At 36.9% G+C, this 27,532-nt stretch overlaps 1 protein-coding gene across 6 annotated transcripts; it reads left to right on the top strand.

The window, feature by feature from the left end:
* Positions 1–486: 486 nt before the first annotated feature.
* On the top strand, positions 487–25,313 carry LOC106872869 (cilia- and flagella-associated protein 69). 6 transcript variants are annotated; one of them, XM_089365642.1, is made up of 23 exons: positions 487–1,389; positions 4,026–4,088; positions 5,087–5,152; positions 5,981–6,167; positions 6,601–6,699; positions 8,308–8,381; positions 9,324–9,405; positions 10,386–10,566; positions 11,132–11,307; positions 11,670–11,791; positions 12,583–12,802; positions 13,302–13,466; positions 14,482–14,597; positions 15,318–15,436; positions 15,638–15,719; positions 16,271–16,469; positions 16,836–16,973; positions 17,853–17,929; positions 18,636–18,833; positions 19,432–19,518; positions 20,558–20,622; positions 22,985–23,027; positions 25,226–25,313. In XM_089365642.1, the coding sequence occupies exons 1-23, from the start codon at positions 1,258–1,260 to the stop codon at positions 25,280–25,282; spliced, it is 2,748 nt and encodes a 915-aa protein (XP_089221768.1). In that variant the 5' UTR covers positions 487–1,257; the 3' UTR covers positions 25,283–25,313. The 6 variants fall into 6 exon arrangements, with proteins under 6 accessions (XP_089221768.1, XP_089221766.1, XP_089221769.1 ...); XM_089365643.1 differs by lacking the exon at positions 487–1,389 and adding an exon at positions 2,050–2,787; XM_089365645.1 differs by lacking the exon at positions 487–1,389 and adding an exon at positions 2,913–3,218.
* Positions 25,314–27,532: the final 2,219 nt, after the last annotated feature.

Genomic DNA, 27,532 nt, shown 5'->3' with positions numbered 1-27,532 from the left:
TCAACTACTATGACACGAGCGTTTTCTCTCTAGCCGCTGACCAGGTTTTTTTTTTTTTTTTTTTTTTTCAACACCAATTGAGACCGAGAAAAGAACAAACGAGTGAACAGTGATTTCTCTTTTCGCCTGACTCCACATGGCTTGAAAAAAAAAAAACAACGTTGCTTCCATCTATTGTCTTACAGGACAACACACAAAGAAAAAAAATACTACACACACGCACATACATAAAAAATTTTGCCTGTATTGTTTTTTTCCTTGCAGCAACGACGTAAGGCTGTTTTAATCTTTAAGATCCACCAATATTCCTTTGACCCATGAAACAGACTGACAAGTCTTTTTAATTAAACCCGGTTACACACTCATGATTTTTTTGTACATTTCATCTGTTAATTAGGATTATTATGAATAATAAATGAATGACGAAAGAGAACGGGTTTTATTGTTTTCCAATTTAAACTTTCAAATTCCTCTTTGTTTCTTTACGGCAGACACCGTTGATGGGTCCAGACCAAAGCCTTTGTAGACGTCTTCTTAGATGTTATCGCATTTCTTCAGCAACTCCAGCTCTTCAAAGAATGATTTATGCTTTATTCTTTTTAGCATTGGCACCTTTATTTGTAACTCACGGCCCCAGGTGTGCAAAGAACAGGTTATTGAGACAGAGAGCGAGTGAAAGAAAAAGAGTGACAGAGAGAGAGAGAGAGAGGGATTATTAAAGAAAACCTGTCAGAGTGAGACGGAGGGAGATTGAAAGAGTGAATGAAAGAAACAAAGAGTAAAAAAGAGAAATGAAGATTGAAAGAATGTGTGTGTGTGTGTGTGAGAGAGAGAGAGAGAGTGACGGAGGGAGAAAGATAGAGTGAGAGAAAGAGCGTATAAAAGACACAAAGAAAGAGGAAGCAGAACAAAAGCTCGTGGAAGTGGGAGGGAAAATTGCACGCGAGAAAATGAAGGTAAATGCGGCAGGTGTGTTACCTAGCAACGACATAGTTAAAGTTGTTGGTAGCGAAGAGAAGTTATTTTTACAAACTTAAGTAGAGAACCCGAAAGCCTTATAACGATATATATGTATGCAGATACGTATATATGTGTGTATGTATGAAATGGAACCAAAAACTGTCTCAAGCCTGCAGCACTAACAGAAGGATGAACAATTGTCTCTTCAATAATTCGAAATAATGCCAACTCTTTCAAAACAGTAAATTTCTTTTGCGGCAATTTTTGTCAATATTATTATTATTATTTTTCACATATATGAATAAAGAGAAGAGGTCCTTGGAGACAGGTAACATGGCAGTGACTTCAACAACGGACGGGAAGATTTCAGAGTCGGCAATACAAAGGAAAAATCAAATACCTCTTATTAGAAGTGTTACCTATGACGAAGTAAGTGTGCCGAGAACCAATTTCGTTTTGTCTTTTAGTCGTGGTAATATCTTTTTTTATTTCCCACAAGGTATGCGACTTCGAAAGACAATTATTCCAAAACGTAAACATTTATTTTTGTGTTGTTTGGAGTTCTAGTCTAATCTCTAATTTTTAGCTGTTGGTGTACGCAGAAATTTGCATGTGTAAATTTCGTAATTCTTTGCAAAATATATGTGCTTCCATGCAAGTAAACATAAGTCAAATGTCTTTAATTCAAAACATCCCGTTTTATTCCGAAAATCTTGCGTGCGTGCAATTTTTATTCCCTTTCCTAGTTGTAAAGCACATGGGCACCCGTATACAAACTGCGTAACTTTGAGGGACCACAGTAAACGGAGACCTAATGAGAAGCATTAATTGGTATTCTTTCGATATAGATATTCTATCTGTCATGGGTCCCATTCGTTTAAGCTGTGTCCACAAGTTATGACTCTGGTGGGATTTGACTTGGTAAACATTAGGTCTTAAATAACCTCACGCCTGCTATGGGAAATTCTGTTTTTTATCCTTTCGAGGTCGTTTAAAAAAATGAACCAATTTAGGGCGGTGGATTGGCGAAACTCTACGAATTTTAGCGGAAGTAAGGAATACGTACACCACCCGTTTTCGGCGTAACCTAAGACTTAACCCTAAACCCCGGGTGTACGTATTCTTTACTTTCGTCCGAATTTTAATTAGGTATCTTTGCCGTATTACGGCTTTTTGCGTTGAAATACCTTCACGACTTACTTAGGTTGAAGACTCAACCCGTCGCCCGTATTAACACCACCACCTCACACTTTGTTCTTATAGCAGTGTCCACTGTTTGCTACATTCGAACTAGGCATACGGTTATATATATTCTGAATCCACGGCATCTAAGCGGTATTTGTTGAAAATTTCGTTAAAAAGTATCCATTTTTCTGGAAGTTATAAAGCAACAAAGTTGGCAGCGGTATAAACCAACTGGCTTTCCTTTGGTTACGACAACGAGACCTCCAGTTGATCCTATGAACGGAACAGCATACTCATTAACGTGCTAGTGGCTGAGTATTCCACAAACGTGTACCCTTAACGTGGCTGTTAGGGAAATTCAGCGTGACACGGAATATGACAAGATTGGCCCTTTGAAATACAGTTTCATCTCCATTTTTGTCAGCTGAGCGAACTGGAGCAAAGTGAAATAAAGATGTCTTGTTGAAGGATACAACGCGCCGCCAGGAATCGAACTAACGACATTACGTTTGTGAACCGAATACCCATATCCACTAAGCCATTGGCTTTCACAACAGAAACGTATATAGGACACATCATGTGTCTTTGTTCAACCTATGCTTAGTATGGAAGATCAAAACTGAATGAATGAACGACGAGCGTGTGAGTGTTTTTGGTAGTCATAAGACTTAATAACTATCAAATGTCCTTAATTTTGAACTTTTTGCAATTTATTTTAGGAAGATATTTCAACAGTGACTCATTGAAGCCACTGTATTGTCATTATTGTTTCGTTTAACCTAATTACAATTAACTCTTGTTTCCATTTCATTCTCTTCAGGCCTTGTTCATGTTTTTAAGGCCTGAATCTGGTCAGAGCTGTTCTAGCTTTTATCTTCGTTTACTTGTTAGGTAGCTGCCATGCTGGAGCATTTCCCTTGAAGGGTTTTAGTCAAACAGATAAACCCCCAATACTTATTTTTCTTTAAGTTCGATACTTTTGTCGAACCGCTTGGTTACTGGGACGAAAACAAATCAACACTGGCTGTTGTCGAGGCCTGTCTGTCTCTCTCTCTCTTTCTCTCACACACACGGTGAGCTTCCATTCATAAAGCATTGTTTAGCTAAGGGCTATACTAGAAGATAGGGCGAAGGTAAAGAATACGCACACTCGGGGTTTAGGATTAGGGTGGTGTGTGTATTCTTTATCTCCGACGAAGATAGTTGCCCCGGCTATCTTTCGATTTGGTGTGAAGAAACGTCAAGTAAAAGCACATGGGTTTTGTTTACATCTAATTGGCCTGTTAGGGTTAGGTTTAGCCGATTAGATGTAAACAAAACCCATGTGCTTTTACTTGTCGTTTCTTCACATCAAATCGAAAGATAGCCAGTTGCCCCAGGTGACATGCAGTGGGGACTAAACTTGAAACCATGTGGCTGGGAAACGAACTTCTTAACCACACACTCACGTCTGTCTATAGCCAGACATATTGGCATCTTAACGAAAGACAACACAGATGACTCAAAATTTTCATTCAACCTGTTAGATACAGCAGCCAAATCACCCTCAAATCATATGAGGACTGCACTTTCATTTTTCATCGAACAGCTTTTTTTTGGGGGGGGGGGGGGTAATGTTGATGATGTGATCCTTTTTGTCGGTTCACAAACTGACAACTACCAGCACTACACCAAGGAACATTTTTGACCCCTGCCACTTCTTTATTTAAAAGAAAACAAAATAGAGCTTGCCTCCATGTCTTTCTTTTTTTTTCCTTCACCATGGTGTTAGACAAGTTTAATTTCAGAAATACATTATAAACACACACTCTATACATACACCTGTATACACACAGTTGCAGAGCTGTAAATTGTTTTGTGCTTCCTTCTGTCTCTTTCAGAGTGCCCTTTTGGGACCAGTCAACCTTAAAAAAGTGATAAAGCTTTTAAAGGATCCTTATTCAGTGAGTATCAGCCATTCATTATCTTTGATCTTCATAATCTTCGTCTGGTTTAAATTATTTCATCTCTTCCCTGGACTGAAATCAACTTCTTCTCTCAAATTAAAGAAAGTTTATCTCCTCTCTGTGTTAATCTCTGAAACTTATGTTATACACAAGAAATTAATCCCTGTATTAAATTGAAACTAATTTGCTGGATAATTAAATTTTCTTTTAAATTATTTTAATGAAATACATTGATAGCCAAGTAAAATATATCGGGTTGGCCAAAAGTCACCTGACAGTAAATCAAAACCATTTAATTCCAAGATTTATTTATGTTTACCAACTGAATGGATTTAATAAAAGCATCTAAATACGAAACCTCAGGAAAATTCTTCAAACTGAAGTCCTTCTTGAGCGACACCATTTTTCCATTCGAGTCAATACAGAATTACAGAGAGTATTTATAGAATTTTGATTTACTGTCGGGTGACTTTTGGCCAACCCTGTATATTAACATATAATGATAATAATGAAATTATTGTGTATAGTGCTCAGGTGCACTGCAACTCATCAAAGGTGTATGTACGGTACGTAGAATTATGTACGAGTCATGATATACATGTGTGCATGCGTATGGGGGGTGAGGATATGAGGTGTAGTGTTGGCAAATTTCAGGAAGAGGTTTTAAAGGATGCAATGTCTCAGCAGCTAACAACTGATGCAGGAAGTTTGTTCCATGCTTCAGTAACTCTGAGTGTGAAAAAATGCTTCTGAAAGTCATGGGAGCTGTGCTGTTCTCTGACTGTGTAGGCACGCCCACATGTAGGAGTTCCCATAAGGAGCTCAAACAGGTGCTCAAGGTGGTTGTTGGCACGAGGACTCATTAATTAAGCATCTGTGACCGAATTAAATAAATGCAAACAGCCAGACTAGATACAAATAAACGTTCAGTAAATCGATGTTAAATTTGAAATGTAGTTCAAATGATGAATATTTGTTTCTTTTTTTTTTTTTAGAGACAACTCTACCAGCGACATGCTCATTCTTTACAGAAAATAGTCAAAGACTACAAGGATGGATTTGTATCCTTTCCATTGGAATCTTTTGCTTTTATTTGATTAGATTTCTGGGAAGAACTTCCTTTGTGTTTCAAGTAATTTTCTGTATAATCAAAGTTTTAATTATCATCATCATTTTTTAACGTCCGCTTTCCATGCTGGCATGGGTTGGCAGTTTGACTGAGGACTGGCAAGCCAGGAGGCTGCACCAGGCTCCAATCTGGTTTGGCAAGGTTTCTACAGCTGGATAGAATAAGTACTAAGCTTAGAAAGAATAAGTCCTGGAGTTGATTTGTTTGTCTAAAACTGGTGCCACAGTCAAATGACTGAAACAAGTAATAGAGTACCTCAAATATATTGATCCCGCTTTTATGCCATCAGACACAATAGTTAAACATGATTTTAGATGTATTGGGGAAGTACTTAGTGATTTGACCAAATTCATGTACGACAACCAAATTAGCTCACAACCATTTATTTGGTAATTCTTTTCTTTTTTTTATGCGCATATAATCTAATACAGTGGAATCTTGGTTTACAAATTTAATTCATTCCTGATGTCTGTTTGTCACCTGAGATGTTTTTTAAACCGACAATATTTTGTCCCATAGAAAATTCATGAGAAGGTTTGACAAATTTGAGCAGGGATTTAAAAGCTAGGAACCAATTGATGCTCTTCTGCAGATACTCCCAGTTTGTTGCCAGCTTGCGTGTTCATTACTCAAGGTACTGTTGATCACCTGAGATATATTTCATGCTTGAAAAGTTGTTTGTAAACCATGCGTGAGTGATGAGAAGCATTGATAAACTGAGTTCCACCTTACATTGATATGAAACCTTAAAGCATTTTAGCTCCTCAAAGATTTACTTGAAGTTGTCAGTATATTGAATATCTGCTGTGATCGATTCGAAGAAGATGACGCTTATAAAAAACCCTTGCAACAAATTTTGAGTGTGTGCGGTTTGCCTTTCTTGAAGGAGAAAGCATCGGACGAAATGACCCATAATGATCTAGCTATGATGGCGTTTTGTCAAATCGGTAAGAGAACATCGTCTTATACCCTGTGTTTGTGTTTGGTTCTTTCTTTTACAATCTTGGTGCAATTGGTAAATTGATGTGGTTGGCATCTTTCATTTGCTGTGTGTTCCTTGTTTTTTAGATGAAAAACATCAAAACCTGGATGGAGTTTAAAGTTATACCCAGGTGTCTATATCTGCTCATTAGTATGGAGGTACCTAAAGTGATTAGCCAAAGCATGGTACATGTACCAGGTTATACTTTCCCTTGAGTGCCCTAGTGTGATTTGTAGACCACAAAGAGTTGTTTGAAACTGGTTTTATTTGATCAGGAAGTATCTAGGTTTACAGTAAAAAGCGAACAAAAACAAATGGAACACCAACTACAATAAAACAAAAAACAAAAAAAGGAAGTTGAAGACCTAGACCCCTATTTTGCTTTCTTTGTGTTGTAGGTTATCTGATGAGAGTGCCATGTTTGGAATCCCGCAAACAGATCTGCATCAATTTACTGAACCTCTACACTGATGACATCCCAAATCCTAATTTAGTCAGTAAGTATCACATTTCCTCCTCTTTTCAACCACCCCCCAAATACCATTACAAAAACAAAGGAAGAATTATGCACGTGTGTGTGTATAGGGTGTGGTGAATATATTGTCATCTAAATTATGCAAAGATGGAGAGAACACTGATATCTCATTTTAGCAGATATATTTACCAAAATGCCAAGCAGTACAGCATGTCATTTCCAATTTTCTAGCTGAGTGAATTGCATCATGGTACTGTTTTTCTCACAGATGGTGCCCAACTGACCCTACCATACTGTGTAGTTGACAAAATCAAAAACAAACAATGTGCATGTGTGTAATTAAAAATATAAAATGGTGACAATTTACTCATTGTACCCTGTGTGTGTGTGTATATAAAATAAATTTTCTGTTTCAATTAGTTTCGAAAATTGAACTGGTGTTTGAAACGTAACATCGTTTTGAGGAAGAAGGTTCTAATTCAAATCTGTTTAAAACAAGAAGTTCGTATTGTAGAACTAAAAGTAGTTTCAGCCGATTTATCAAGCAAAGAGTTGGAAGGAAGTTAAAATTTGATTCTGTTTTCATTTGACTATAATTGATATTTCCGTTTCCCAGCAACAATTAAGCTGCATTTTCGGCCGACGCAATTGAAATAAATATTTACTCTGAACCAATTCGAAGTTGGACAACCGAGTTGCAACTTGGATTGTTAATCTAAGGGGAATAACTCTGGCACTGATATTCTTAAAAAATATTGAATTAATAAAATAATTTCGTTGTAGAATTTATAGTTGTCAATGTTTTCGACTTCGTGGTGCTCTGGAGATTAAACCACAGATTTTATTGACACATTTCGCATACACAGTCAAAAATTATTGACGAACTTCTCAAGGGAAATTTAAAAGAACTAAGTTTTAAAATTTAGTGGCGGGGGGGGGGGGGGGAGAAAAGGTTTGGTGATGCAAACAAAATAGAATTCAAAACGTGTGTGTGTTATTAACAATCAGCAAAACTTCCAGAGTGACTCAAGGGCTAAGAATTTCGTGCATTGGCAACAAAGAAACTTATTGTTTACCTGGTTTCTTTAATCATATTTGTGTCTAACAAAGTAATCCTAACACCATGTTAAAATCACTCAAAGATTAGTTTGGATTTTCTAAAGATTTAAATAGTATTTTTAAAATTTCCTAGATATCCCTTTAATCTTTATTTTTTTTTTTTTTTTCACAATGATGTGGTTGGGTGGTTAAGAAGTCAGCTTCCTAACCACGTGGTTCCGGGGTCATTCCCACTGTGTGGTCCCTTGGACAAGTGTCTTCTATAGCACTGGACCAACCAAAGCCATGTGAGTGAATTTGGTTGATGGAAGCTGAAAAACCCATCTTGTGTGTGTGTGTGTGTTCCTCCTGTCTAATTCTGAATCTTTTTCTGGAATAAACAAACCCCAAATTCGCACTGAGTGTGAAAAATTACATCAACCTACCAAATTTGAAAATTTTTATTCAATTTAAAAATTTCCAAATCTGTGACAGCAACCAAAAAAATCCTTTCTTTGTAGGTGAATTTCACTTTTAAAAGTCAACTTTTATTTATTTCTGATATTCTTTCTGTTGTCTTAATTCCTCACAGAATACCAACCATGCAGTAAAGAATATCTTGTAAAACTGATCGATATGAGTGACATGATGTTAACGATTGTGAAAGTAAGTAATCCATTCTCTTCTTGTTTCCAATGACAGAATTGTATAAAACCCTGACTGCAAAGTGTCGAGGACCTGGTAAAGATTGTAGTAAAGATTTTGAACATTTAAAGTTTGCTTTCCCTGCTGGCATGGGTTGGATGGTGTAACAGGAACTAGCAAACCAGAAGTCCATGCCAAGGTTAGCATGGAAAAATGGTTAAAAACATTAAAAGACTTTAATAGGACTTAGCTTTTAAATTTAAAAAAAATCAGTGTGCTGGTTAGTTACTTTGGATAATGTAATTATGGTAGCAGTTCACTAATTGGTTAGTTTGGATGATGTAATTAATTATGGTAACAGAAAAGGATTTTCTTTTCAAAGTGTTAGGGATACCTAAAATAATTTTTTTCAAAGCCTTTACCATATTCTAAGAATTATAACAGCCTACATGAAATAAGTCAGATCCCCCTAAATTCATTCCCTTCTGTCTTTAAAAAAAAAGGGAGAATTTATCGAAAAAGGTAGTTCCAGATACACTATGCCCAGAAAAAAAAAAAAAAAAAAGACTGGATAATCACAGTTAATGCATTTTTCATTATTTTATGGTTTGCTTATTCATGCCTGACTGGAGTGCCCTGGAGGTGGGGGGGGGGGAGGAAATGATGGCTATCAGAACAGAAGGGTGAAATATAGACTCATCTGGTGCAATGCCTCTTCTCATGGGTGCCATGACAGGTGAGAGGTCGAGTAATAAGGAGGATTAAATAGAAACAGATCAACTGGTGTCCCTTCTTTGCACAGGCATCATGATGGGAGGAGAGGCAAGATAAGGGTTTGAATAGAAACAGATGGAATGCTGTCCCTGTCATTTGTGACCCAGGCTGTGGAGAGGGTGAAAGTTAAATGAAAGGATCTACCTGATTAGGAAAGTAATCATTACTTACTTTCTCTTCATATTCTAGTGCTATCAGTTGGAAGATGGATCCAACCAGAATTATAAACTGCTGCTATTGAAGGTGCTGCAAAAATATTCGCATCATTCTGGTAAGAAATTTTGGAAATTATTTTGAAATTATAGACAGGAACATTGATTCACTTAGTTTTTGAATTTGGTTTGCAAGATTCTTTATGTGAATTCGTGTGTTGAAGCATATTTTGTTGTGTCTAGGGAGAGTCATTCTGTTTCAATATCTTATTAATTAATACACTCACTGGTTCAATTTTCACTCATTTATTATTATTTTTTCTAAAATTTTCATTGCTTCTTGCAACTTCTTCAATAGTTGTTGACTCTGACCATTATTGGAGCTGCGTTTTACATTATTGGAACTTCTGTTTTACAATATTTCATCTGTCTGAAGGTGGTGAGCTGGCAGAAATGTTAGCATGCTGGGCGAAATGCCTAGTGGTATCTCGTCTGTTTTTACCTTTCTGAGTTCAAATTCCGCTGAGGTCGACTTTGCCTTTCATCCTTTCGGGGGTCGATAAATTAAGTACCAGTTGCATACTGGGGTCGATCTAATCGACTGGCCTCCTCCCACAAAATTTCAGACCTTTATAGTAAAGATTGTTTGCCAACATAACATGGCAGTCCTGGTTTAGGACTAGTGTTGCTGTAATTTAGCCACAGGAGACATCGTCTCCAGCTGGTTATACGACACGATCTGTGTCCTTGTATTTTTGAACAAGGGAATCTAGCACCGCCACTCAGCTCAAAAATCACGATTTCTGGGTTATTTGTCTTCATCAGCACAGAATAATTGTTTTAAGCTGAGTCGGGGTGCTAGATTCCCTTGTTCAAAAAATGTAAGGCCACAGATCGTGTCATATAACCAGCTGGAGACGATGTCTCCTGGGGCTAAATTACAGCAACATTCGTCCTAAACCAGGAGTGCCATGTTATGTTGGCAAACAACCTCTACTCCAAAGTACCGTTGCTAAATATCTCTCGTTGTGAGATTAACAAATAGTAATTTTCTTGTCTTCCTTTATCTTACAATAATTTCTCTGCTGCTTATTTTCAGCGCCTTGCTGTGATCAGATGCTGGAAGGAAACCTGCCCTATACCCTTTGCTCACAGATGACACCCAACGACAAAGGTGGACACCCTTTACTTCGTACAGTGGAGATTTTGTGGAATATTATGGATAAAGCTGAGGATGTGGATCTCTGTATCAAACAACTTAGTCATTTGGAGTGCATCAAGTGAGTTGATTGTGGGGACATGTTGCTTCCTTTCACTGGTTTCACTGTGGTTATGCTGAAGCACTGCCTTGTTTTTAGTTGATCAAATTCACTTCAGTCCTTATTTTCAAGTCTGGTACTTATAAAGGGCTTCTTACAGTAAATTAAGTAGAGGGAAACTGTAAGAAGCCCTTTATGTGATAGTGTTTAACCCCTTTTTTTTTCATAATCATCATCATGTAACATCAGTTTTTCATGTTGGCATGGGTTGGATGATTTGACAGAATTGGTAAACTGGGGAGCTACACCTGGTGCCAATCTGATTTGGCATGCTTTCTACAGCTGGATGCCTACCACTCCAAGAGTGTAGTGGGTACTTTTTACGTGCCAGTTACGTAACACTGGCATTGGTCACAATTACGATCTCACTTGGCTTGACAGGTCTTCTCAAGCACGGTACATCACCACAGATCTTGGCCATGCAGCTCAACGTTCAAATGATGCTTTTTACGTGCCAGTCATACGGCACTGGCACCAGCCACGATTCCGATTTCACTTGGCTTAATATTTGTTAATGTAATTTCAGCAAACTGAAGGATACATTTGTGTGTCTGTTGAAGGAAGGTAATACACATGCCGAACGGCAGCTTCGAAACGACATTCTCGTCATCATTTCTGTCATAGCATCTCACAACCCAAATGCTCCATTCATTGAGACAGGATTCCTGCGACAACTTGTTGCCTTTGCAATTTATCCAGAAGGTAAGTTTCTTTTCTGTTCCTCTCATTCTTAGTGATTAGGATACTTAATTCATGGTTGTCCTTGAGCAAGACACTTTATTTCACGTTGCTCCAGTCCACTCAACTGGAAAAGCATGAGTTGTACCTGTGATTCAAAGGGCCAGTATTGTTATGTTCTGTGTCACTGAATCTCCCTGAGAACTATGTCAAAGGTACGTGCATCTGTGGAATGCTCAGCCACTTACATGTTAATTTCACGAACAGGCTGTTCTATTGATCGGATCATCTTGGATTACCATAACTGACTGAGTATCAGTTGTTTTTTTTTTTTTTATTCAACTTGCCGTTTCTTTGTACATCCTTCTCCTTTTTTCCTTTTTCAGTGAAAACGCATTCTCCTTTTATTAAAGATGTCAAATTAACGAAATGTTATGAAGATTTTGAGATGAAGAAACTTCTTTATTCCATTCTGTGTTCGCTTAGTCAAGAATCGGCATCATTACCGGTAAGTGGAACCAATCTTTTGAAACTCCTGACCAATGTTGTTGATATTATTGTATGGTTGAGAATGGCACACTTACTATTAATCAAGCACGTACCCCCATAACTTGGTCAAAGTGAAAGTTCAAACTGTTATGTGTTGTTTTGTGTTGACAGAATTGCACTTAAAATTTCCACATTTTTTATGCCAGCAAACTATATCTTGGTGAACCCTTCATTTGTTGAAGGGACCAGACAGTCCAGCAGCAGCAGTAGATATGTACTTGTACCAGTGCCAGCATTTGTATGAGATGAATTCAGTTGGCTGCAGTCAGTAAAGATCCCATGTTATTGAGAACAGAAGCTAACCATGTTGGGTTATCACAGGCATCTGATGTGGAGATTGTCAATTAGTTTCATTTTCCACAGCAAACACCATCTTCTCAGGGATCGGATTTCAATTTGAAATCCAAAATAATCTTACTAATCCATGTTTTCAGCTACTCTCTTCACTGTTTGAAACCTCTGTGAGAAATTATATTCTTGTGTGTTTAACTGACATGAAGTTGATTGGAATAGACTAAAGGCATCAACTCTGAAATGATGTTTAGGTTTTGACATTTACTTTTTATGATTTTTGCTCTTGAGGCAGTGACTGTGTGTGTGTGTGTGTTTATCACTTTCACCAATCACTCCAAGACTGGTCAGGCTGAGGTTTATTTTGAACAGCTGCTGGTCAATTCCTGTGGGTCAGAAGGGGAATTTGTAATTTCTGTCAATATATTTTCTGTAACAAATTCCTTATTTTCTCCGTAGCTTCTCTGTTGTGGTCACTTGCTTCGTGGCCTGTTTTTCTACATCCACAACATTGAGACCGATACATCTGATATGGGATGGTCATCTTCAGAATATGAAGAGATGCAGCTCCATGTTCTGTCTTGCATGTGTATTGTGTGTCCCCTCCTCTTGGACAGCTTCATGGCTTACAGTGGAACCACTCGTATTTTGTTATTGTTGGAATGGTGTATCACAAAAAGTAAGTATTGCTTCTCATTTCTTAGACTCACTTTTGCCACACATGTTAGATATCACATGTAGCATTTCGCATAACAGCCACAGGTTAGATGGCATGTTTCTCGCACATTAGATGACTGATTTGTCACATGTAAGGTAAATGGTTTGACCACTGCATATTTAATGGGTGCATATCTGATTGCTACATGTTAAGCAACTGGTTTTGTTGCTGCATGTGACATGTTTGGCATCAAACCATATTTGATATAGGTTTGACTGCTGCATGTGTGTTTGTGGTGTTCATATGTGCCAACCAGGTATGAGTGCCAATAATTCTCTGAAATGGAACAGGATTTGGAAAGACCGTGATGAGGTTTCAATGTTTCAACTCCATTCTCCATTGCTTTGTATCACACAAAATATTAGGGTTTTTGGCTTGTTTCCCATTTTCAACTTATGGTGGAGGTGGAGTGAGGGGGAAGAGTCCTCATTTTTATTTAAATGTCTTCCTTTCATTTCAGGTAATTTTAAGGGACATGGCAACAGCTACCTCGGGGAAGGAAGCCGCGGTACTAAGATTGCCCAAACCAGGCTCTGCTTAAGACTCATGTTTAATATGATAGCTACAAGAGAGAAAGAGATTTTGAGAGACTTTGTTGACCAAGGAATTTTAAATCTGATAGTCTGTAAGTATCTCATGTAAGTTTGGAAGCACCAAAATGGTTCCATTGACAACCTTATTTATTCCATTTTGGTTTTTGAGTTAAAGGAAAGCATGGTTGTGTGGTAAGAAGTTTGTTTCCCGATCACAGGGTTTTGGGTTCAGTCCCACTGTGTGGAACCTTGGGCAAGTGTCTTCTACTATAGCCTCACGCCAACCAAAGCCTTGTGAGTGGATTTAGTAGACAGAAACTGAAAGAACAAACGAACAGGCATACATACATACATATATGCATCTCTTCTAACATCTGCCTCCCATGCTGGCATGGGTGAGGCAGTTTGTCAGGAGCTGGTCATGCAGAAGCCTGATCAGTCTTCTGTAACTGTTTTGGCAAGGTTTTACAGCTGGATGCCCTTCCTAACACCACCACTTTACAGTGTGGACTGGGTGCTTTTTAAGTGGCACCTGCACTGACAGGGTCACCAAGTAATTTGCAAGACAAAAGTCATTTGAGAGGAGGAGGTAATCTTGTGTCAGATGATGAGACTGGGGTAGATAAGCATGATGTGTAGTAGTAAGTTTGATTCCTAACCACATGGTTTAAGGTTCATTCCCACTTAGGTAAGTGTCTTCTACTATAGCCTCAGGCCAACAGAAACAGTAAGAAGCCCATCGTAAATGTGTGTGTGTGTGAGAGAGATAGTTTCTTGTTGCCATGACATCACATGACAGTTGTTAACATGTGTCACCATCACACAAACAATGTCCTTCCTTTCCAATCTTTTGTGGAAATATTACCTTGCTTGGAAGCAAGGTTAGGATTGGTGACAGGAAGGGCATCCAGTTGTAGAAAAATCCGTCTTAACAAATTCCCTCCGGCCCATGTGGATGCTGAAAAGTAGACATTAAAATGGTGGTCCTGGTGGTGATGTGTAGCTGTTTGAGGGTGACATGTGTTATCTATTTATTTGATGAAATCCTGTAAGACCCGAAATGAAATCACTTCGTTTTTCCTTATGTCTGTACTTGTATTTCAATAGCCATGCTGGCTTTATCCTTGATGGAAATTGGTCCCAGTGTCACTATAACCAATGAAATGAAGTCGACCATCTTGTTGATTATATCGATTCTCTGCGAAACTGATGTTCATCGAAAGGTAAGGAAGAATAATAATGACAAAAGAAAAAAGATTTTTTGGGGGATCAAATATTTAAAACATTTCTTGGAATTTTCTTTGCAAGCAGGCATAGCTTTGTGATTAAGAAACTCATTACCAGCCAATAGTTTTGGGCTGAGTCTCGCAGCACAACACTTCACCTTGGACAAGGGCGAGCAATTTGTTGGGCGGAAACTGTGTGGAAGCCTGTTGTGTGTGTGCATATATATAATTGTGTGTTCCTTTGTGCCGGTCTTTGCACTCCCCACCCAACCCTGCATCTTTTGACAAGCGGTGTTGGTTTGTTTACATTCCCTTACTTAGCAGTTTCCTCAAAGTGTTATAGATTTAAAAAATAAACAATACTGATGTTTTGTTTGACAGAAGCCTTTCAAGGGGGTGCCCCAGCATGGCCACAGTCAAATGACTGAAATAAAAGGTAAAACATTTAATAAATTTTCTTTCCACTTTTTTACCAACCAATGATTACTTTAATATTGTGGCTGTGTGGTAAGAAGCTTGCTTCCCAATCACATGGTTGTGGCATCTTGGGCAAGTGTCTTCTAGTCTAACCTCTGCAAAAGAGACTGATAGAATAAGTACTAGGCTTACAAAGAATAATTTCTGGGGGTCGATTTGTTCGACTAAAGGTGGTTCTCCAGCATAGCTGCAGTCAAATAACTGAAACAAATAAGTCTTTGTCTTTGATTCTGTCTTCAGGAATTACTTGGCACCATGGGTTTAGACATCTTAATGTGTTTCTTAAGATGCGATCTGTCAGTACTGAGCTCAGGCCTCGGTTACCATATTTTGATATTGGCCACCATTGACTGCATTTGGTAAGAATCATTTTCTTATTTGATTTCATTTTCAAATTTTTACTTCATTACATGATGGTGGTAAGTTTGTAGAGCACCAGAAACAATGTCACCATATTTGTTGTGATTCTTTGCAGTCTAGTTTCAAATCCTGCTTAATTTAGATCACTTTAGAACAAGAACTAGGGTTGATGATGATGATATATATATATTGAATTTCAGGTGTGCAGTTGTTGGTTCCAGTCTCTTGGAGAACCATTTCCTAGAGAATGAAGGCTGTTTCCTACTTTTGGATCTTTTGGAGGTAAGTCAATTTTGATACTAATGCAAAGCTAAACATGTGTGCGCACACACACACACACACACACACACACAAATGTAGACATGTATATGCACAGACATGGCTGTGTGGTTAAAAAGCTTGCTTCCTATCTATATTGTTTTGGCTTCAAGTCCTACTGTGCACCACCCTGGACGTATGTATGCCTGTCTGTCTGTGTCATCATGGATTGGACTGTTTGACAGGAGCCAGCCAAGTAGAACACTACCCTAGGCTATTCTGTCAGTTTTGGCAGGGTTTTGTGACTATATTTGTATCTATCTATCTATCTCTACCTAGGTGTCTATCTATCTCTACCTAGGTGTCTATCTTTCAGTCTATATCTATATCTACCTACTTATCAATGTCTAATTATTGATCTGTGTATGTCTTTATTCATCTACTTGTCTCTCTGTCCATCTGTCTGTCTGTCTCCATTCATCCCTCCATCCTTCTCCCCACTCTCTCTCTCTCTTCGTCTACATCTGCTGACCTACTTATCTACGTATAAAATGATACTGAATTCTTCCTTGCAGGTCTTGCCTCACCACATGAGAAGTACCATCTTAAGCTGCCTGGTCGACCTATGTCACACAAACAAGAAGACAATAAGACACATCCTTATTTGGAGAGGTTTGAGACACAGCGTCACCGCTCCTCACCTCTTCTGTAGAATCTGGCAGGAAGAAGAAAAAGAAATGGAGGTGAGAAAAGACCCAAGGGGATTAATTACAGGTAAATTGCAGAATTTATACCTTATATTTAACTCTTATAGTCAATACTCAAAGGAGCAGTGAACCATGTTGAACAGGAGGTGAGTGTAGATCTATAGTTTGAATCTTGTTTGGGTTAACCAGAGCACTGATTTACCGGGGGGGGGGGGTATCATTGCTAAGATGGCCCCTGCATACATGGAGATAGATGATGAGCTTCTTTTCAGTTTCCATCTATCAAATCCACTCACAAGGTTTTGGTTGACCCTGGACTACTCTTGCCCAAGGTGCCACACACTGGGACTGAAACCCAATCCCATGTGATTGAGAAGGGATCTGTAACTCATATCTATGGAAAGATATTTATTATAGTTTCTGTTCCGTTTAGGTGTGAGAAATCCTTTAGCTGGTCAGGTCCAAAGAGAGCAAGGCATTGTACTCCAACCTGCCTCTTGTGCCAGTCCTGCTATTGTGGAAGTAACCGAAAACATGAGGGCCAAGATTTATTGTCTTTTTACCAAACTAGGTAAGTAGAAATTCTTGGAATGGGATTTTCTTTCAAACAAACTTTGCTTGTTATTTTTGTTTTAATCTGATCTTAATTAAAACTTTAAAATAAATTATAATCTTCGATTTATTACATGTTTTTCTTTTTTTTTTTCCGTGTATTGCTCTTATGCTCCAATCACTCTGGTTCTGTTCTTTCACTTGCCTGGTACTTCCTTACTTCCAGTCTCTTTCCACTTGTGTGGGAATCGGAGCTTTCTTTAGTCTTGCCAAGGATAAGCTGGGTGTATGAACAAATGGAAACAAAATAGAAGTGAAAGGAATGATTGCATAATGTTTGTACCATTCTTATAGAATTAATGTGGCATTTTGATGAAACATGTCTGTGTTCTATAAGACTTATTTTTATCGATATTTTTATTTTTTGGTTTGGGTTCCACACTCTCATTTGACCTGAGTTTATGCCACATGTCAGGTTACACTGTATGCCGGAGTGGAGTATGGAACCCACAACTGAGCCCATTCTTGGTTGCATGTTTCACTTCACTGTGTCCCCTTTTCTAATTACACACATGCACAACAAGCTTCTTATAGTTTCTGCTTACCAATTCCACTCAGTCTTTGGTCAGCTTGGGGCTGTAGTAGAAAATGCATGCCCAAGGTGCCATGTGATTAATGAACCCCAGACCGCCTAATTATGAAGCAGACCATGTGACCCCACCCCACCCCAGACTCACACTTGTGCCTAACTTTATAACCTAAATCCCAAAAGACTTCATAATATCTAAATTGTCTGCCTTTCAATATTGATGCCACAATTCTAGATCTTTCACTGAACCAAGAAATCCCCCCCCCCCCACAAAAAACCCCCCATAATTGTTCTAATATTTCTTTGTAGGTTTTAGTAACTTACCTGGACTCACAATTCTTGATCATGTCACTCTGATTCTCATTGAAAATTACATGGATTTTAAGGTTTGTCAGCCTTTTTCATTTTGCATAGTTGTACGAATTCCCATCAATTTGCAGAAATTTTCTGAAAGTTCCAAAAAATAAAAGTCGCGAAGAATTATAGGGTGTGTGAAGCAGAATTCTGCCAATTTCTCATTATCAGTGATAAGTTTGATCCCTTAGCATTTAATCTGCCTATATCCAGCCAAAATATTGTTTCTGTTTTATGTTCAAACTGGCTAGATCCAACCTCTCACACCAACCCTACAATGTCGCTCTAAAATTAGACAATCACATTAATGAAATCTCAAAGCTATGAGGTAATACAGGATTAATTCAGAACAATGTGAATAATAAAACTTATATTTTGGCAAAGTAATCTGAATGTTAAAGGGTTAAAAAAGCACCCCCACCTTTTTATAGAAGCTCTATTTTTGCTGTAAACATTGATTTTCCTGAAAAACTGATATTGGTTTGAAAAAACTCTACCTCTTTCTTTCTCTCTCTGACCAATCTTTCCAATACGTGATGTCAGTAAAAGCTATTTTGTCCAGTCAGTTTGGAAGGCCCTCTGCCAACAAAAACCAATTTTGTGAAAAATAAATCACAAAATAACTTGCAAACAATTCAGAAAAGAAAAATTAATTGAATGGGTTTAATTAAATCTTTTAATTAAATTATTTTCTTGCTTTTTCTTTTTTCTTTTTTGTTTTCCTTCCCCACCTGGCAGACTGGTGAAGTATGGGTGGAGGTGATAGAGGAACTTGAAAAGGAGAATGTGGCTTTGATAGAGCATGATCAACAGATATGTAATGCTGTCTTAGCACGGTACCACTGGTGGGGTCAGATAACAAGAAATGCCCAGCTAGAATTGATGGCATCGTATGAAAAGACCGAAGCTCTGGATGAACAAGAATGTTACGCTGAAGTAAGGAATATAGTTTGGCTAATAATTTCTTTACTTTATATATTATTTTTTTTAAAAACCCATTCTCCCATCGCAGTCTTGTGAACTCACCACCCACTTGCCCTCTCCAATCTCCAACCGATTTACTCTCACCACCACCATCTCTCTCTCTCCTCTTTCCCTACTTGACACAAGATAAAAAAAAACAATAATTTATGGTAAATTAGTCTGTCAGGTCATGTGAAAATGCTATTGATGCACATTTCTGCCTTGTTGGTGTTTGTCAATGGCAAATGCAATTAATTTGCCTTTTCTTGATGTATTGATATTTGTATATAATGGATTTTTATTCAGCTGAGTGAACAATTACCACATCTGTAATTTTTCAATTGCTGTCTTATGTCTGTAGCGATGCCTCTTTCCAAATACAGGAAAGTAAATAATCAGGTTGGAGAAATGAGCTTTCACTGGTAGGCCATTCTGGTGCGTTGTGAATGTGAAAGCCTCTACATATACACAACTAAGAGTTACCTGAACAAACACAGACATCCCATCATCAGCCGTTCCATTGGAAATCATTGTTGTTTCAACACTATATGTATATGTATTTGTATTTCAGATGAGAAAGAATTATGAACAAAAAGAAATGGAGGATAACATCTGGGTCCAGTTTGTGTCAAGAACATCAAAATATTCGTTACTTCAAGTAAGTCACATATGTAGTCTTTAGATGTTTGGATGATATTGGTTAAGGATGGCACAGGTAATGTTGTTATTTAGCCCCAGGTCAATCCTGATCCAAAAGACGGACTTATGATCAATGGTATTCCAGTGATGCTATATCACAATTTGTTATTTCATGCAACAAGTTCTTGAAAAGACCGTTTAGTTGAAAGGACCAATGAAAGAAAACCATTTTCAAATGTGTATCTATCAAACTAATTGTACACTTTTGCATAAGAATTTATTTTTGTTCCATTCTAAACAAAACTGTTCGCCAAATGGGAACGTGAAACTCTGAGTAACAGTTTTTGTGATATTTTTGCTGCTTTTTAATAAAGTATATTACTCTACCTCTGGTACTATTTTTTCCACCTTGTTTCGCATTTATGTGCTTAGTCTGGTATATATATATATATATATATATATATATATATATATATATATATATATATACATATATACACACACACACACACACACACACACACACACAGATCTATTTCATGTGATTGACCAGACTGTAGGATAGTGTTATACATTGCTGGTCACAATGTCCTTTGCACTGTTTTAGCATTCGAATAATGTCACCCTGCTGTGGCCAGGCAAGCAGGCCAACATTCCTCCTGATTGGAAGGTTACCCCATTGCTGGGTTAGCCATATACAGCCAAGTGGACTGGAGCAACTTGCTCAAGAACACATGCCTCTCGATTTGGAAATTGAATTCACAACACACATACACACACACACACACATATATCCACACATATATATACAGACATATACATGCATACCTTCACATAAACAAGCATAGACTCTTGTTCCAACACATTGTGTAGCAATATACCCCAAAATGGCAAGATTATTCAAGTGAACTGTGCAGATGTTAAGATGTAAAAAAAAAAACAGAAGTGAATGTTTTAAAATACTTGGAGGAGAAAGAAATTATGCTTGAAATATTTTAAAAGATTAAATAATTTTTTGTAAACGCAGAAATATTTAGCAAATAAATTCTTTTTTCCAGGCTGCAAAGCGTAGACAGTGTTTGTCAATAGAATCTTCAAGGATACTGACTGATTACCTGAACAGGTAAGTCATTAACACATATGAGATGTTTTGGCATCATTTATTTGATGCCGATTTATTTGGCATTCAACATTTTAATGTTTCTTCTCTCTCTCTCTCTCCTTTTGCTTACTAGGACCTTAGTCTTTGCTAAATTAACCTTAAGGCCTTTAGATTCCAGATTTTGCTTCCACACCTCGAATTTCTCTTTTTGCTCTGATAAGGAATCTGCCAAGAGGGCAAAATCATCAGCACACAGTAGTTCCTGGGGTCTGCTGGTCTTGACTTCCTCTATTATGAAAAGGAGGGGACTGAGGACTAAACCTTGATGAACCAAATTCTTCGCTGTACTTGACTCTCACCTTACAGATAACATCTTTCTACATGACCTGTACTGCTTTCACCATCCACTCCTCTGTCCCTAGCCACCTCAGTGCCCACCATATCACATAGTGGGGCACTCTGTTGGCGGCTTTCTCGAGATCAACAAATACCAACAGTAATGGTTTATTCAAAGCTTAGTGCTTCTTCCGCAGATGAAGCTGGACTGCCATTTTATCTAGACCAATTCTGCTGCTAATTAATTGGGCTATAACTCTCTCTCTCTCATTTTCATCACCGAGTCTAGAAGTTTGATAATTGCTTCTCCCTAAAGCATCACCATCACCCTTGTAGCAACTAACAATAATGCTGCTATGCCAGTCCTTGGTTACATTACACCTTCCTGAATGATGTGATTAGCCTGTACTTTACCTTACTGGATACTTTGATCATCACAACCATGGGATTATTGGCTTTCCTGGTTTCCATGGCCTTGTCTACCATACTACTGTCCACACATTCACACACACATGTATATATATATATATGTGTGCACATATTGTGGAATGTATATCTGGATATATAGTAGCCTCTATATGTATAGATGGGTGTTCATATGTGCGCATAAGCGTGAAAATGGTGTTACATGTTTTTAGGAAGAGAGGTTTATTATCTTGTCTCCATCATTTTTATTCTTCAGAAACAACGTTTGTTTAGATTAATTTTGTCCAAAGACTTGAATTATTCAAGTTGGTTTATTTTCTGAAAGAAACCTCAAGTGGTCTCGATGAGAAACACACACAAAGAACCTCATACATACACACACACACACACCACATTAAATGATGCTTCTTTGCCTGAGGCATAAAAAATGTTTGTAATCAATATTTTTGAAAGAAAAAAAAAAGAATATTTAAATATAAAATAATTATTATTTATTGTTGTAATAATTACAACAATGTGAGACAGGAAACGAACTGAAAATCATTAAATAAAATATACTGTGTTTTAACTTTGTCACGCACACGTGTGTGTAGGCATGGTCATGTGGTTAAGATGTTCACCTCTCAGCCATGTTGTACAGGGTTCATTCCATCATGTGGTGCAGCTGGCATCTACTAGAGATGTTTCAAAATGTGTTCTTGGTTTGATGACTGAAACAAGTAAAAGGAGGCTTCTTTCAGTTTCCCTCTACCAAATCCACTCACAAGGCTTTGGTCAGCCAGAGGCTATAGTAGAAGACACTTGCCCAAGGTGCCATGCAACAGGATTGAACCGGGAACCATGTGGTTGGAAGGCAAACTTCTTAGCATACGGACGTACCTGCTCCTATATATATTCACATCCAGATAATTTTTTGACACAATACCCAGATGCTACACACACACACTGTTGACATTGAAAAGTGTCTGACTCCTGTTCTATATCAGACAATCTGTAGAATTACCACAATGACAAAAAAATTCTCAAAGACCCCCCCCCCCCCCCAAAAAAAAAACAAACAAAATCTCTTTCTCTCTTAAAATGTTGAAAAATGAAATGAACAGGTTTTCCATGTTGTATTGTCTTTATTCCACCAAGTTATTATCTAAAGTCTTGTAATGTCAGAAATATATATAGAATATGTATGTAAGTGTGTGTGTGTGTATATATATATATATATATCTTTATAATAAAACATCTACATGACACCCCCACCTCTGCTACCAATCAGGAAAATCAATAATAATAATAATATCCAAGGAATATGATTGTTTATAATTCAAGAAAAACTAAGGTCCAGTAATCAGTGTATGTATATATATATATATATATACACACACACACATACGTATTTACATAGAAATAAAACAAAAATTATAATTTAGGAGAGAAAAAAACTTTTTTTTCTAGAAAGAAAAGCATTTTTTTTTTATTGTTTCTTTTTTTTTCGAAAATGTAAATATTTTTGTTGATTATCAAACATTAAATAATGATTTTATATTTATTTTGCTTCTCACCTCTGAATTATTATTATTATAAATGTGGAAACAAAACCAGTTATATTCTTCTGTTCTCTTTCCAGCCAATACTTCCACAGTATAGACATACCAAATTTGGGAACGACAGTACGTGATGGTTTTTTTTTCTTTGTTGTGTGTAATGTGTATACACATGCATACACATCTTTAAGCATATGTACACACATAATGTATATATACATATATGAATGTGTGTGTGTATATATATATATATATATATACACACACACACACAAATTATGGAGGTTTAGTTCACAAGTAATCTAAACGACTAGGTATGCTGAATAAGTGCTGTAATGGATTACCAGGGCTCCAAGGTTATAGCCGAGACAGGAGTTTTGGAACCATTGTAGATTTCTGATATACCAGATATATAATTATATATCTGCTATATCGGCAAGACAAATATATCAAGTCATATACGTTACTATTATTGGAAAAATTCAAAGTCTTACAGCTGTTTCTGGGATATCCCAAAACATGGGACATTTCCTCATCAGATACAAATATTTGTCTCTGATGATGGAATATCCCAGAAACAGTTGTAAGACTTTGAATTTTTCCAATAATAGTAACGTATATGACTTGAGATGTTTGTCTTGCCTTAGCGCTTGTCGTCCTCTTTAACAATCACACACACACACATATATTATTGACAGTGATTTTGAAGTTTCAGCCAGTTAAGCCATCATCAGACTGTGATGCACTGAAGTTAATTCTAGCTTTATATAATCTCTGTGTTAGTCTTCCTTGGGTATGTGGGTTGTCATGGGCTGATGATTAGGTTTTAGGGTGGATTGTTATGGAAGGGTGTTTTGGTGATGATTAGGTTTTAGGGTGGATTGTTATGGAAGGGTGTTTTGGAGAAATTTTTGATTAAATTCGGGGTTATGCTATTTGTTTAGAATTTATTCATGTATGTAGAACTTTGTAAGCAGGTGTACATATTTAGGTGTGTCCCATATGTTATGTGTCTGCAGTTTTACTGCATGTAAAGGTCAAAGGACAAAGTCCAGCATTTATAACATTAGTAATTGGGTGGGTCAGTTTTTTTTTGGTTCATGATGAGGGCTTAGATGACTGAAACTTCGAAGTCACAATCAATAAGATTGTGTAAGAAAATAAATTTATACTCTAAAAAAAGTATAGAGTAATCCATCAGATTAATGTAAAATTGTTTTTATTCTAACTGAATACAAAAACGAACATTAACATATATATATGTATACACGTGTGCAATCACACATCATAAGAAACCTATTTTCAGAGGGTTTTTTAAAATGGAAAAAAAATAAATTTGAGTTGAAAGAAAGGGAGGGCCAATGCAATCTTTTTGGGATGTTTTTCTTCACTGTTACATTTAAATAAGATTTCATTTCCATAGAAGTGGAATCACATATCTATGATTATACATACATGGAACATTTGGTGACATGTACAAATAAGAGTAAGAAAGAACACAATACGGGTTATAGAGTTCATTTACTCATTTGAAGCTGACAGAGGTGAGAAACTCGGACTATCGACGGAGTGAATCATCAGCCTCGAATCAATGAATGAACTCAGACGTGTGTGTTTGTGTGTATGCATGTATATGTGCACAACTTGATTCTAGGCTAATGCATGACGTGTTTTGCATTTAACTTTTATAATGGAAATATTTGATGCCAATCACCAGTTAAAACGGATCATCTTTTGGCCTAAAATTAAAAACCTTATTACTGAATCAGAGAAATGAATTCTGAAGGAATAACAGAACATTTGTTTATTTAGGTCATTCAATTACAATATACATACATACAGTATATATATGTATGGAGAAGAATAGGTGTTAAAAGTTTAAAAAGAATTTAATTAAAAAATTTTTAACACCTTTTCTTCTCCATCTTTGTGCTTTAAATTCTCATAACACACCTTATACTTGTAGCATTTTCATATTTAAAAAGTTCTTACAACCGTAAGCTAACAATGTAATATGAAGAATCTTTATTAGAAATCGACCTATAGAACTCAACCTTTTCTCAGACATATACACGCACAGAATATGGGGGTTTAGTTCACTAGTGATCTAAACAAATATGTACACTGGGTAAGTGTTGTAAGAGGTTATCAGGGTTCCAAGCTCGTAACTGAGATGAGAGCTATGGCTCCATTTTGTGTTTCTGATTTAGCAGATATATATTTGTTCTCATTTAATGTAACAGATATTTGTTTAAAGTAAATATATTTCAGTGGAAATGTTTTAAATTAACAAAACACTGTTCTTTTATTCCATTTATTTACAGGTGTTCAGTAACATACAGGTGGATATCCAGAGTACTCCAAGAATGGAGAGTCGCTGAATAAACAATAAAAATTCAGAGGAAAGTGAAATACTGTTGCAATATGTATTTATTTATATTTATTTTTTATTGCTTTTGTACCATGTTGCAACATGAGCGACTGATGTGATTTTCTTAAACTTTAAAGAACAAATGAAGACGTGACATGTATATCTAACGAGTAATTGTATAATTTAAATATAAAATGTTTAAAAACAAAACATGTGGATTGCAAGATAACAAAGTGGAAACCACAACAAACAGCTATTTTAGATTCAGTTGTCGTAAATTCTTCAAGGTCGACAAAAATTCTACAGATGAGGCAAAGTCCATTAAAACTCATTCAGTTTTATCAGCTGAATTAGTTAAATCAATTTAAGTAATTAATAGTTAAATTTGTTAACTAATTATACAATTGTTAATAGATTTTACTTTCCATAGAAGAAAAGTTTTCATTAATTTGGTTTAGTGTAATTAACATTTGTTAAAGATGTTAATATGTGTGTGTAGGGGTGTAATGTAATTTCAGGTTGGTAATTATTGTTAAAGTGGGGGTGGGTGGGAGTAGTTTTTGATTTTTACCAGAATGTTCAAGTAATGGGGTGCTGAAAACTTCCTGGCTTTGGGTAAAAGAAAATACAGGCGGATCAGTCATGATTTTACTCAACATATTCCCCTCTCAGATTCACTCAGTTATTGCAGTTTTTCTAAGCCTTGTAAAAGAACTCAGAAGGTTGGGCCTCCATTCAAGCCCTTTGCAATACCCTTAAAGCCAGGAACTTTTTAGCCCCTCCCCCCTTGTACTCACAATACTACAAAAATACATATTGTGCATCATCATCTAGTCCACAGACATGCATACCTTTGATGTAGTTTACAAGGTGATTCAGTGTAATACACGTTTCAAGGCTGGCCATTTGAAGTACAGCTACAACTCACTTATGCAAGCTGACTGCACTGGAGCAATGTGAAAAAAAGTGTCTTGCTCAAGAACTCAACACATTGCTGGGGAATGAACTCACAACCTTATGCTCATGAGCCTTCACTGTGGAGTGCTTGGCCACTTGCATGTTTATTTTACTAGCAGGCTGTTCTGTTCATTGGATCAACTGGAACTGTTGTCATTTTATATTTATTTATAAGTGCTGAGTCACTTTGCAGTTAAGGCAAAGAATAAATGCTTTGATTGGCTTTTAACTCGGTACTTGAGGCTGCTCTTAACTATTTTACACAATGCTTCCACTGTTTACAGTGACAAGTTATACCAGACCCTGGTACCTCAGTTATGGGGATGCCCTATCGAACCAGTCACACCAATGCCCTATCCAGAATTTAAAACCAGTTTGAATTGATTTTGATAATTTTAAAATGAAATATAAACTGTCCCATCTGAACACTTGTGAATGAATTCACTCAATTTCTGAGAAACTTCTATAGAAACAAAGAGATCATATTAATTATAGTTCCATCCAGTCACAGAAGTACCCAAAATAACCAGTTGTTAAACCCCAGTCTAGTTATATAGTTCACCAGCAAGTATGGATTGTCTGATGTTCTCTGCTCTAGACATATGAACTAAAAGGTCAGTACAGAGCATTAATTAATAAAGGACAAGAGTCATGTAATAACCTCCATTAGCTTATAGCTTGGTTTCTTTTAGCCGAAACAGTTACATGCTAATAATGATTATGCAACTCCTATTCATTTCTCTCCCTCTCTCTCTCTCAATATTAACATTTATTGCTGCTGTTGTAATTAAGATTAGAATATAGTACATCCTTGAAATTAACAAAGTAATATAGGTGGCAGGGAAAGATATGTTTGTGAATGTGGAGTTTGTTAAATCAAATGTAATTGTAAAAAAGGAACTCTACACAATTGAAAGATCCCTATTTTTCTTCCTTTGCAAGTTACTCTGACATTATGTCAGTCATAAAAAAAAAAAATTTAAAAAAATTTTTTTTAAATGGTACCCAGTACATTCTGTAAAATGGTTAGTGTTGGGAAGGGCATCCAGCCATAGAAACTGTGCCAAAGCAGACATTTGAGCTGGACAAAGTCCTTCAGCTTATTGGGTCTTTGTAAGCCTAGTACTTATTCAATCAGTCTCTTTTGCTGAACCGCTAAGCTACGGGGTTGTCAATGGATGGTTGGGGGACAAACACAGAAACATATATATATATCAAAAGAATGTCTTATACTATTCCACATATACAAAAACAGCCATACCTCCATCATCAGCTGCCCCATGGATATCATTATGGTTTCAAC

Source organism: Octopus bimaculoides, chromosome 18, assembly GCF_046866305.1.
Source record: "Octopus bimaculoides isolate indiv1 chromosome 18, ASM4686630v1, whole genome shotgun sequence".
NCBI classification, from domain to species: Eukaryota; Metazoa; Mollusca; class Cephalopoda; order Octopoda; family Octopodidae; genus Octopus; species Octopus bimaculoides.
Note: the sequence above shows the minus strand (reverse complement) of the source record. Positions and strands in the feature narration are given on the sequence as shown.